The sequence below is a fragment of the Chenopodium album genome, chromosome 16, assembly GCF_948465745.1.
Source record: "Chenopodium album chromosome 16, dcCheAlbu1.1, whole genome shotgun sequence".
Taxonomy (NCBI): Eukaryota; Viridiplantae; Streptophyta; class Magnoliopsida; order Caryophyllales; family Amaranthaceae; genus Chenopodium; species Chenopodium album.
Genome location: NC_137849.1, coordinates 11,763,331 through 11,777,019, shown reverse-complemented (window position 1 = coordinate 11,777,019; position 13,689 = coordinate 11,763,331). Strand labels below are relative to the sequence as shown.

The 13,689-nt window shown below is 32.7% G+C and overlaps 2 protein-coding genes across 2 annotated transcripts; both read right to left on the bottom strand.

Annotated features, from left to right (window-relative positions):
- Positions 1–627: 627 nt before the first annotated feature.
- On the bottom strand, positions 628–1,059 carry LOC145583899 (uncharacterized). The gene has a single exon (XM_081640852.1). The coding sequence runs from the start codon at positions 1,057–1,059 to the stop codon at positions 628–630; it is 432 nt and encodes a 143-aa protein (XP_081496978.1).
- Positions 1,060–5,725: 4,666 nt separating this feature from the next.
- Positions 5,726–12,262, bottom strand: LOC145586239 (ABC transporter I family member 19-like). The gene is made up of 6 exons (XM_081643021.1): positions 11,952–12,262; positions 9,337–9,497; positions 8,260–8,311; positions 7,021–7,157; positions 6,634–6,720; positions 5,726–6,537 (listed from the first exon to the last, which is right to left on the bottom strand). Exons 1-6 carry the CDS (start codon positions 12,109–12,111, stop codon positions 6,247–6,249), a joined length of 888 nt encoding a protein of 295 aa, XP_081499147.1. The 5' UTR covers positions 12,112–12,262; the 3' UTR covers positions 5,726–6,246.
- Positions 12,263–13,689: the final 1,427 nt, after the last annotated feature.

Here is a 13,689-nt window from a genome sequence, read left to right as displayed (position 1 = left end):
GGATCGGACCGTAATCAACCGGTCCGGACCTGTTTATTCCAGTCCGGTCCGGTTTTGGACCGGTTATATATATATATATATATATATATATATATATATATATATATATATATATATATATATATATATATATATTTTGGCATTTTAGTATCTTAATATATACATACATTTTTAACGTCTTGTTTTTGTTTGCGTTCTTTCCTAGTTTGCACTTAGAATTTATAAATTACAACTTTTGTACCTAAATTTTTTAGAAAAATAAACATTAAAGTTAATATGTTTACCCAAAATATTACAAAAATACACTTTCCGGTCCATTCCCGTCTGGAGTGGAATATTCCAGTTTTTACCCAGACCGGAAACCCAGAATTGCCAATTTGTGAGGACTAAAGACCGACCCGGAATCTCCCGGTCCGGTCCGGTCTAGTCCCAGTCGGTTTTCCGGTCCAGGTCCATTTCTGCACACCCTTAGGTACGTCTTCTCGTAAGACTGTGACCTAAACTATCAACAAGTAAAAAATAAGAAAATTTGCTATCTACAAAAGGGTCGATATCTTGATGAGTCGGAGTAGAGTAGCCGAGAGAAGCAACATAGTCTGCTGCTTGATTTCCTTCCCGATAAATGTGTTACACCTGAAAACTCGAGAAAGAATCCAAAATGGCCTTGACATCCGCCATAAGGAGGTGGAGCTTCCAAGGATAGCTAAAATGGCCCTGCAAAATATTAATAACAGTTAGATTATCTCCTTCAATAAAAATATGTGTAATGTTAAAATCTCTAGGAAGAAGGAGTCCATTGCGAAAGGCAATAGTTTCAGCAAGGAATGCAGGGCAATAGCCTAAATTATAAGTTCGGCTGGCCACATGATTTCCCAAGTGATCACGAATAACAACACCAGCAGAAGCAGAATTTTGAGTAGCAGAATCGTTAAAATTAAGCTTACAATAACCAAGAGGGGGAGGGGACCATGATACAAAGAGAAGGGGGTAGAAGGCGGAGGAGGTGAAGGCGTTGTATCTGGCAAGTGAATAGCGTCCAAAAGAGAACGAGACTCCCATTCTTTAAACATAGAGAATGCTCAGATGAATATAGAATGAATATTAGCAGAGGAGTTCTTAAAAATGATAGCGTTCTGATGTTTCCAAATACTCCAAAATACCATAGCAATCTTAGGGAGAAGCTTAGGGGAATTAGCCTTAAGGGAACGAAAAAAGGCAAGAATTTGCTGAGTCGGAGGGATGCGACCAAGCCACTGAAGGACAACAGAAGAAGACCAAAGACTCACCGAAAATGGACAAGAGAGGAAAATATGTTCATGGGATTCAGAATGATGAGAACAGAGAACACAAAAAGGAGGAACAAAAATACTACGCGAAGATAACGTCGCGTATGCCGAGTAGGGAGACTGTTATGGAGGATTTGCCAAAGAAAAATCTGAATCTTAGGTAGAATATCCAATTTCCAAATCTAACGAAACTTCTACTTGGAAGAGTGTTGAACATGAGTATGAGCTAGTCAGGTAGCAGATTTCACCGTGAACTGGCCATCTTTAGAAAGATCCCAACAAGGTTCATCCGAAACAGGGGAAGAGGGGAGAGGATCCCTTTAATAGTTTGAACGATATGATAAGGAAGAACAGTGAGGAGCAGAGGGACATCCCAAGTATTATTATCATTGATAAACATATCTACTGTAATATCAATATTCGGAAGTTGATCGGGGTCCAAATTGAGGAGGGCAATGGGGTTAGTGTGTGCGCACCATATATCAACCCAGAAAAGGATAGAAGACCCATTCCCCACTTTCTATCGAAGACCTCGGATTAGAAGAGGTCTAACATGAAGAATTTTTTTCCAAATCCAAGAGTCCCTAGGCTGAGTATGATAAGTAAGGAAGTGGGAATTGCGTAGATTTTTAGCAGTGATAGACTGGACCCATAGGTTAGTCGAGTCTGACATAATCTTCCAACCAAGTTTAGCCAAGAAAGCAGAATTAACAGCGTCCGATTTACGAAGACCCAGGCCAGGCCTCAGCTCCTTGGGATTTAAGTTGACAAATTGTGTCCCACGCAACCATTGGTAAACCCTGCTTGGTAGGGGATTGTTTCCAAAAAAAAGTTCCTATTTAAACTATCAAGAGATGAAGTAATAAAAGAAGGTAGAACAGAACTTATCAAATATTTACTTAATATACAACTATTGTACTTTTACTTGCTACTAGTTATACATATTATAATTGTAAAATGGCAGACAATTAATTAAAAAGATACATTATACTTAAATCATACATTATACTGAAAAGTTCACCCTAATTAGAGCTAGATTAATTAATTCAATTTCCTTGTTAAATGTAGTCCTCGTACATTATTCAGAGGATTTCATGCATGCAAACTTTACACAAGTCTCTCTTGTGGATTAAGAAATACTTTAAAAGGTAGATCTAGGCTTACGGTATAAGGTACGTAAATAACAACCATATTTAATATATAAAAATAAACAATTTGATGTGTCAGAAATGCATATTGCATTTGTATTATATCTTAACCTAGTTGGGATACAATAATAATAATTAAGGGTTTGTTCATATTTACTTAATTTCAATTCAGTTTAGTTTAGTTCAGTTCAGCTCCAATCAGTTCAGTTCAGTTAAGTTCAGTTCAGTTCAGCTTCTAATTTCCCTCTCTCATAAAATATTCATTTCAGCTCAGTTCATTTCAATTCAGTTCAGCTCCAATCAGTTCAGTTCAGTTCAGCTTCTAATTTCCCTCTCTCATAAAATATTCATTTCAGCTCAGTTCAGTTCAGCTCAGTTCAGTTCAGTTCAGATTAGTTCAATCCAATTCAGTAAATATGAACAGGCTCTAAGTAGGTTAGTTCCCGTGCCATGCACGGTAATTTTTAATAATCATTATTAAACAAAAAAAGTATTACCAAATATACGTGACATATAAAATGAAGTAGAAAATGATCAAAGTTATGTTAAAAATGTATTTTTTTAATAGCTATTTAAATATTTGTGTTAAAAATATGTTAAATCTTTTTTTTATTTTAAGTAATAATATCATATAAGATTAGAGAATTATTTTTGTATAAGATTTATTTCTTTAATAAAATGTTATTTAGCAAAAAAAAAAAAAGGAAAAAAAAACTAAGGATACATCCGAAAATGACACGTGTCATTATTGGTGTGTTTTTTAATATATAGTTATTGATAATATGATTAATTAGATGATTTTGGCAACTTAAAAAGTCGGCATTGTCAGAAAGGCAGTCTTACAACTTAAGGATAATAAACACCTAACTTCAGATCCCTAAAAGAAACCGATGAACTCAGGCACATGATTGAGCTAACTCAATGTTGACTTTTCTTGTTAATTACCAAACTATTAGTTAATTAAGTTTCTAATATGAGATCTAGGACTAATTCAACCAAAAGTAGGTGTTTGAACAATGGTTAGTAGTAGGATATTGAATAATGGATTTAATAAGATGTTAAATGATAGTTGTAAAAAGTTAGCTTTCACATATATATGAGCTATATCCTACATACTACGTACTCGATAAATTAGACATTGATTCGTTGTCATACCTTAATTTTACTACATAAAAATTATTAAATATCTTATCAATGTATTATTATTTTAAAAATTATTAACAAATGTGATGAGAATCTTCCATATATTTAAATTAAATTGACCATTTCTAAAAATTCCACTTTAGAGTTTACCATTTCTCTAGAGTTTGTTAATATAATTGGGTGCAAGGTGCACCCATGGTATTTTTCACTTATTTTGATAATTATTGCTCATTTAATTATCAAATAATGACAAAAAAATAATCTAAAATAATCTTAATTCAAATTACTATGCAACTGAGTGTATATAAAAAATTTCACCATTTATCTATTTACTCCCCTTTAGAGATTTTATAGACATGTTAGACAAGCACGTGTTACACAAATTATAATAGAATTTGATCAATTTGATCTAAGTCTTGAGAAAACACGAACCTAATTAAACTTGTATATCCTTTCATCTAACAAAATAAAATATAAATAAAATTATAAAAATAATTTATAATCAGTAGGTTTGAAAATTTAGAAGTTGAGGGGAAAAAAAAACCTTTTGGCAATTGGCAAATCATACCGGCCAACAGTACATTAGAATCATAATTCATCTCTAAAGCACATGCCATGTTTGCCACGCGTGAAGTTCGTCTTCGAATTACTTTATGGATGTTTTTCACTATATCATGAGCAGATCTCTAGTATAAAATGACAAAATATAACCCCCGTTTTTAAAAAGTTGTCTCATTAATTTTTTTTGTTTTTAAAGGTTTGATCATAAATTCACATTTTCTTTTTTTGAAATAAATAAATTCACATTTTCGGATGTATATAATTTTATAAAATAGAATATTATTTATTATCTATAAGCTTAATCATTATGTATTGGTGTATATTAAAAAGATATTTCTATAATTTTTTCATCATTATGTATTAGTTTGTCAAAGATATTAAAATTGTAGTACTAGGAAGTTTGTTACAATTTATCATCTATGAAACTTTTAATTCTGTAATTTTTCAATTTTGTTTTCTTCCTAATCTACATTTGGTTAAAATCAATAAGAACTTTGACATTACTTAACTAAAGACATGTATAGTGTAAAAGTCAAAATATTACTACATCAATTTTATTTTATTTTTTTATTTTTTATTTTTTTTTTAGTTTTCTTTAAAATCCTAATATATAGATTAAATTTTTATGAGGAGAAAGCATCATACTATTACATTGAAACCTCGTACATGTCAAATTGTCAACCCATTCTAAGTTAGCGGAAAAGGTAAGAGAATCCCCACTCCCTCAAGGAGCCTCTAGCGGAAATTGATCTCACAACATTGTAATTGATCTCACAATATTGTAATTGATCTTACAACCTCAAAGTTGTGATACGACCCTTACTACTAAACTAAGTACTGATGGATAAATTATTTTCCAATTAAAACTTAAAAGTACTCCGTTTTTTTTTCTTAGTTATATTAATATTCTAAAACAGAATGAAATGATGAAGAAGGTTTTGCCAAAAGTGCCACCAAACTGTTTTGGAAAAAGCCAGTTGGTGTCAATTAAAGCAGCAATCTTATCGTTTATTCTGTAATACCAAGTGGATGGATCAACACAGAATCTTGAGCATCTTTCCTCTTAACTTGTGAAGATACTGATCTTCAAGAGTATCTATATGAATGTGGTTGGTGCACCAAATTTTCCATTTTTAAGTAGGATTCCCTTAAAATAAACCACAAGTTTAGCTAATTCAAGCAATTAAGATTGCGTAATTATCTTTTGCTCATAGTTTTTTCTACTAATCACATGAATCGAAAGTATGAACCACATGTCCACACAATCATGATTCATTATAACCAAATTACCAAAAAGTATATTAAAATTATTAATAATGCAAAAGTCAAATTGTTGCAATTATTACGAAACATAGGTAGTATACGAGTAAAGCTAAAATATGTTTGATGTCTTCATTTTTATTTGTTGACTCAATGCCTCTGCCGTTTGCCAAATTTTTTTTTGTAAAAATTACTGTTGCAATAATTTTAAAAAATTAGTTCAGATCACTGTTTGTTCAGTTTCGATCTTGATACGTAAACTGAAATGCTACGTAAATTGAGTTTGTCAATAATCATACTGAATATATAGCAGACAGAACTCAAATCTATCAGTGTATCAGTACAAACAAACTTCATTCTATGCTTTCTTTTCCTTTCCAACAAAAAATACAAATAAGATAAATATCATTACAACTATCACAGCCAGCGCAGATTATCAATTCTAACACATTACACTAGCTAGCTTGCCTCGTGCAACAAACACGAGCTAGTCGAGCAACTCATGAAAGGAAATACAAGCATTGTGCATTCCTGGTACCAGCTCCGCACAAGATAAGTTAACAAGACAGCTTCTATACCGATTTTTTTCAAGAAATCTACCAACTGGGCTAATCCTCCAACCCGCCACCATGTCATAGGTTTTCTTTCTTTAATTTGGCTAATGCCAATTAGCTATGCTACAGTATGACATTTATTATGCAGGCTTGACATACCAATAAAAGGCCACATCATTGCCTCTTGAAAAAGCTTCTACATATGGCACTATTGGTATTAGTTGCATACCAGCACCACTGTTGAAGATAGGGCACAGGTCCAGTTGAGTCTGGTACCCAGGTTGTTGGTTAGAATCATCGATAATAGGCCATATGTCTAGATGATCTAAATGGTGAAGCATCAAAACCTGACGATTTTTGGGTATGGGTATTAGTAGTGGTAACAGGTTTCTTCTTCTCCAGCTTAGTCTCAGAACGCAGCCATGACTCAACCACCGAAAGAAGATTGGTTGAACTCTTCAATTCATGAAGCTCTGATAGCTTCTCTACCCTCCTCAACTCGCCCTCCTGGATATAGGCCAGATGAGTTGCCCAGGTCTCCAAACCATCAAAGATATGGGTTGCATAAACGATTGTAGCTCCCCTCTGCAAGTTGCCAAAGAATGATCGAATTTTAAATAAAAATGCAACTTGACCGGCACTAGTAGAATGTCATGGATAACAAAAGACAGTATCTCATACCTGATCACACTCTTCCTTTAAGAATTCAAGCAAATCCATCCTGGCAACTACATCAAGATCGACAGTAACCTCATCCAACAAGAGAACCTGCAACACACCAAAACTTTCAATCAGGCAATCAAATATGAAGCCATATGATTATAAAAAAATTAAATGATTAGTATAGAAGAAAAAGAATATATGAGGGGGGGAAAAAAAAAAAAAAAAAAAAAAAACACCATGGTCATGAAAGAGGCTATAAAAGCCTAAAGCTAACCAGCTAGGTATACCAAAAACTATATTTTAACTCACAACATCACACAATAACACTAATAAAAATATGAAACACTAAACGTTCATCTTCTTGGAACTCAACTTTTGAAGCGTTTTTAAGATAACAGTAGATACCTTGAAGGGATGAAGAAGACCCATGCAGATTTGGACTCGTCTTCGCTGACCATCAGACACCTTATGCATTCTCCATTGTAAGTCAATATCAAGCAATTCAACTAATTTCTCTCTTCTATCAGGATCAGTGCCTTCAACTGCAGTAGAAAAAGGAATAGGTTTATACCCTGATACAAAATGCAATCGCTAAAGGTGCTGTTACTAGTTCAGCTTATTTAGGGTACAAGCTATATGAAGCTATTTTTAATGCAATGAAAGAGATAATATTCCCAGTTAACTATTTCTGCATATTTGGATGATGCACCCATTTGATCTATAACTTTTACAACATGGGAGCTATGAGGCATTTGAATCTTTGTGCACCAAAAATAGTTCAGAATCAAATCTTACTTAGACAAATAGAAACAGCGGAGAATGTTATTGATGACTGTTAAGAGGAAAGTGCGTAATGGTGCAGTCGCAGTGTGCAATGGTGCAGTTGCAGTGTGCATGGCCATTCTGTACATTCCACGGCTTCCATACAGATTTTGTGTCGGGATAAATTCAATTAGCTTGCCACATGTAGATTTATCTTTTTACATGGTATTGAACTGTTGTTCCAGTTTGTAACAGATTTTTTAAGCTTTGGTTTCCATTTTAACCAAAGGTTTTTTATAAGGCCATTACAGTTTTAATCTAACTTAACATATGCTTCAGAACATTTAACATTTATCACTTTCCTCACAACAACAACAACAACAACAACAACAACAAAAAAAAAAAATATATATATATATATATATATATATATATATATATATATATATATATATATATATATATATATAGCTCTATAATGCCTATTTAATGGGTTTGTATCATTTTTTTCAGTGACATTTCCCTGCCGAAGTTTTGCATTATCTTTTTATTTTGCATGAGAAAATGAAGATTCAAGTGAATGAAGCCCACAAATTAATTATAACCCCGCTTAGTTTGATATTCAGGTGAGTGAAATTTAACAATCAATTACAATATAATCCCTTGAAATTTCTAAACTGGACTGGGTGAAACGCTAGCTTTAATACAGACCCAACTCTGAAGTATGATGGCTAGAAAATATCCAACGTAATTGTAGAGTTGAATTAGCAACAAGAATTATGTTTCAAGCCGCTTTCTTCATTACCTAACTGCTGGGGAGAATTTCTATAAATAAAATGGTTCCTAAAATTCCCGATAATATGCATAAGGATAAAGATATACCTCCAAAGATCATCTGTTCAGCTGAAATGTCTCCTTGGAGAGGAACATCACCCTGAATTTTATAATCAGAATAAAGCTTACAAGCTGCAAGTTGTAAAATAACAAAATATATAGTAATGAGGAAGAGGTGCAATAAACAAAAAAGTAGCATGAAGATTGTTATTTTTTTCTTGTCACTTTAAATGGTAATTCAGATGAGGTACAATATTTTGTAAGAATAATTTACTAAGATGTCAAAAAGTATATGAATTTTCACAATTAATAAGCATATTTCTCTCAGGAACTCGTTCACATCAACAAAAAATGGGAATAAAACATATGTTGAAGAATTTGTCTTTATAACAATCCCCAATATGTTCTTATCTCTGCTGTATTTCACAGTCCATCCCCACCTCCACAACTCCCTCCCCAACCACAACTAAGAAAAGAACACCTGCGTGATCACTTTCATGCATAGTATTGATGTGCCTTATAGAACTAAGATTCAAATGCATAGTCCACACTACTAAAAAGAAAAATGAAAATGAATATTAAAATTTGCTCCCTTGTTAACAAACTAAAATTGATCGCCCCTAATGCCTTGTACTGTGAAAATAAGCACATCAGTGAAAGATGAAGATGTTCATAAGTAATTTTTTAATAAATTATCATGCACTATGAATGTTAATCCATTTTCACTCATTCTCCTACAGATTAATAACGATCTACAAAGGTAACCACATAGGTCACAAAGGAAAGAAAAAGATCACCTTGAGCAATCATGTCAAAGTATTAACAAAACTGTTACTATTAATCAATTACCTTGTAGCAAAATTAACTATGAGAACCTTTAAGAGCAATCTTTACCCAAGCATGTACACATACACAAACTAGAGAGAATTTGGGAGGTGGCCTAACATGATATAAGGCGACTAATTACAGTCTTACAAACTGTGCATGCAATATTAAGGGGGTGCATTTGTGCATGTGGCGTCGGGAAGTGTATGATTTTATGAGATTGGAAAACATGTTTTATGTGTATCAGTGTATGTGTGTGTGTAAGTAAAGAGATAAGACGCGGGAGAGAGAGAAACTTACAGCACAGCCAATGGTCTTACTCCAAGATCCTCCCAAATATGCTAAGTCACCACCACAAACAAGATGTGTGTCATGGAAAGCTGAAGAATTCAAAACCTGCACGACATCCCTTCCACCAACCATGTGCTTTCCAGCCAGAATCTTCAACAAAGTAGTCTTACCTACAAGACATAAACCATATCAACATTAAATATTGAAGCTGCTATAATAAGGATGACAAAGTATAGTCTTTAAAAAGCCTTCCTCTGCTATGATAAAAGGCTCAATGTCAGGGTTTCCAACTTAGAATACAAGTCAGCAGCAGTAAAGCCATAAAAATCAACTAGTTATCGATTCAGAAATAATACAGAAGCATGATGCTTTGGAATTTGTACAAGTCGGCATAGTTTGTTTTGTTAACAGAAGAGTTTGTTACTGTAATAATTTTGGTTAAGATTAGGAGAAATTTGACAGTTAGATTCTTTTGTACTATTCTACCGTTCCATTTACTAGGGCAGAAGTGATTTGCTCTTTCTTGATGTCTATATTGGGTTGTGTTTAAACTTTTCGCAACATTGGGATTTTAGGGAAAATAGTTTGATAAATTAATGGAATGTGTATTTAAAATTTTCGTTTTTTCCTGCACAACCTTTCTTCAAGAAACATCTATGCAATTATTCAACAGTGTAATATTGCAAAAACATCTACAACCTTAATTAGAAATGGATTAAATACAATTCAAAAATCATAGAGCACACATTATATACTAAAAGAAGTAATTTAACATTACATATGCAATAGTAGAACAATTTTTCGGAACATTTACTATTTGAAAGTCTATATTCTTACCCAACCTAGTAATTACTCTACATAAATTATATGAGATTAACTATATGAAAATAAAAAAGAGAAACAATTACACCCTGCAACTCGCATAAACATTAACATTCAGGCAACAATTAGATAAAATAGTCCCTTGGTAGTTGGTAATAAATCATCTATTCTTACATACAATTTTTTTTTTTTTCATTTTAAATAATAATAATAATAATATCATATGAAGTGTAAAGCATTAATTTTTTTTTAATTAATAAAAAAAAGCATTACATACATTTTGTTAAAAAAAACCGAATTAATTGATGATATATGTTTAATGAAAAAAAACATTAAATGTATTAATGATAGTAAACATATTATTGAGGGTAAAAAAGTAAATACACATTTTGCACACAATTTTGTACACAATAGTGAGGGTATAATTGGTAGTACACTATTCCTAAGAGTTATTTTCTACTTTTTATAAGGTAGGGAAACACTTTAGGAGTTAACACATTAGGACACTGTATTCCCTCTAAATTCAGAATATCCCGTACATATGCATTGGCAAATAAACACAATCAAAACTGGAACTTATTCAGGAATGAGGTAAAGCAAACTTGATCGAGTTACAAATTCTTAAATGCTACCAGAGCAGGAAGTCCCAATCCAGGTTCAATAATTTGAATTCACTCTGTTTCTGCTCAGTTTCATTGAGTTTGAAATGTGATTCATGAATATATTCAACATGTAAAACCTAAATCTTGATTCTAGTTGGGAAGAAGCTACTATGAAGCTCTCTTGCTTCTTGTTGGGTCAAACTGTCAAAGCTAATGGTATGAGGGAGGCAAGCACCAAGGATACCAGAGTAATAAACATTGCAAAGAACCTAGTTTTTTAGACAGCCATAAGATGCTTAGAAGTCTCATACAGCTTTCTTTTCTACTCGCATTAACAGGCTTGCTGATAGCTTAACTAAGATTTCTCTGTCAAGAAAGCATCCGGCCTTCCACAAATAAGATCACTTTTCTTCTCAAAATTGTCCAGCTTGAATTGATTCTTATTTTATTAATTGGCTATCATTATCTCAATTTTCTCCGAAAACTCATTATATTCTCCATTCTCAATTTCCTCAAACTTTTTACACTAAGAAAAACCACCCGAAAATGTCTGTGAATCTATGATCACATTCTCCATCCCCAAGAACCTATATTGGCATACTACTTATTCATTTATGCTTTATATGATGCGTCCCCTATGTAGTTTCTATATATAATTGTCGATTTGTCAGTCTTTCTACCAAAGCACATAGATTACATGTAGCAATTTATCATGCAAATATTGTGAATGTAAAATACAACATGATTTGAACATTGTGGTAGTTCATTTCGAAAGGTCTATACTTTAAAATCAGCACAAGCCCTCTTATACCCCAAAATTACAGAAATCCAGTCATTAAGAATTCAAAGTAATTATAAATGTACATCTACCAACAAAAACCCAAATATTAGCCGAAAAAATCATCAATCAAATAAACACCAACATACAATCAAACACTTAAACAACATAATTGTTTTATAATTGCAATTTGGGATGCCAGTTTTAAGCTATATATAAAATGAGTGACCCATATGATAAGCAACATAAAATAAAATGTTGCAATTGATAAAAAGAAAATATAACGTTGCGAAGAACGGAGAAAGTATAGCATCAAATAACATTCCCTTCAAAAAATTAAACATAATCAATCAATCATAAAATAGGGCAAAAATCATAACTCAAAAAGAAACAACAATTTAGAGAAAGAACAAAATTATTACCAGATCCATTAGCACCAACAAGAAGACAACGAGAACCAGGCGCAATTTCGAGGCTAAAATCGGCGAAAATGGGAGGTTGGCCAGGGTAAGCGAATTGCATAGCTTGAACTTTGATGCTACTGCTTGAATTTGGTGATACATTTTGAAATTGTTGCACCATTTTTTATTGATTGATTGATTGATTTGGTTGAATTTGTGAAAGAGTTGGGAAATTGGAGAAAGTATGAGATGAAATTAGAGGATGTTGTTGGTTATGAGATTTTTATTTTGCTTTTATGGAAGGGGTTCATATTGGGGGTTGTTGAGTTTGGCACCAAAAATTGAATATGAAAAATATTAGGGGCTGGAATTTGAGGTTCATAATTCAAATTGTGGCATCCCTATGTCCTTGCATTTTATGTTTTGTTATGTTATAAATCATCCATTATTAAAGTTTTGTTTTTGAGTTGAGATTAGAGGTGTCAAATCGGGTACCCAGATGGAGTTTGGGTTGACCCACGACGGGTCGGGATGTTTGGATCGGGTAATGATGGATCATTTTAACTTAACAAACCAAATCAAATCAGGTTGAGCTTAATCAGATTCGGGTTAAAGTTGAGTTCAAGCATGGTCGGATACAAATCAAACTTGGCCCATATCAAATTCGGGTCGAGTCATACCGAGTTCAGAAGAACTCGAGTCCGGATTTTATCGGGTTTATTTGGGTTAAAATGGATTTATTTAGCTTTGGGTCGGGTCATTTCGTATTCGATTAGATCTCGGTTCAAATCAATTCACTTTCGGCAAATTATTGAATCTCGTTACTTCGATAGTTAGCTCATTCTTTTGGGTCGAATAATTTGAATTCGGGTTAATCTCGGTTCAACTCGGCTTTTAGCTATATTAGAATAGTCATGTCATTTTTGTTGTTGGAGATTTTATTCATATAGTTCAGATCATTTTTTGGGTTTCGTTTAAGTTTTTGTATTGGCTTATCAGAATTGATATAAGATTGACAACTCAAGTTATTAAAGAAATTAAAATGATTATTTATCTCCTTGATCAGGTGATTATCACATATTATAAAATGTTTCCTTACGTTTTGGTTTATCATCGTCTTTGTGGCTATTTATCATCGCCAATTCATTGGCTACTCGATTATTAGAAGTATCAAGATTGTCTATTGTATATTAGCAACTAACTCGTGACTAAGAATACAAGATTTTTCATATTTTAGTAACGTTTGATTTTGTTATTGTTAATGAAGTTATACCCCTCCATTTCATAATAATCGCAACACATATTTACTTTACGTTGGTTTCATAATAATTCTAACATCTTATTTAGTAATTAAGGACACGTTACTACGAATATTTTATTATTTCTCCTCATTAATCCTACCAACAAAAATATTTTATTATTTCTTACTCATATTAACAATTAATTATATTTCCACTAACTACACTTTATATTATAAAATTCTCAATTTGGACCATACCTTGTAATTTTCTTACAACTTTATGCAATGCCAACCCTAAACTAGGCCAATACGGCAATAAGATAAGATTAATGACAATCAGATGAAATATACAAGACTATAAGTTCAGCAGCCCGTCTTGTGTGTGGCCAGCCACACCAAGTAACCACTTATTAAAAAAAAAAAGTAACCCATATAAAACGAACTGACCAAGTAACCCCTGTAATACAAACTTAGTAACCCCTATAACACTGAGTAACCCTATAGCACTGACGAAGTAAC

Excerpts from the sequence above, each read along its gene's own strand:
- LOC145583899 (XM_081640852.1), bottom strand. The coding sequence starts at position 1,059 with ATGGGAGTCTCGTTCTCTTTTGGACGCTATTCACTTGCCAGATACAAC.
- LOC145586239 (XM_081643021.1), bottom strand. The coding sequence starts at position 12,111 with ATGGTGCAACAATTTCAAAATGTATCACCAAATTCAAGCAGTAGCATC. Across the intron at positions 7,158-8,259 it reads TGAACAGATGATCTTTGGAG|TTGAAGGCACTGATCCTGAT; the intron begins GTATATCTTTAT and ends TTTCTACTGCAG. Across the intron at positions 6,538-6,633 it reads TAAAGGAAGAGTGTGATCAG|AGGGGAGCTACAATCGTTTA; the intron begins GTATGAGATACT and ends GGCAACTTGCAG.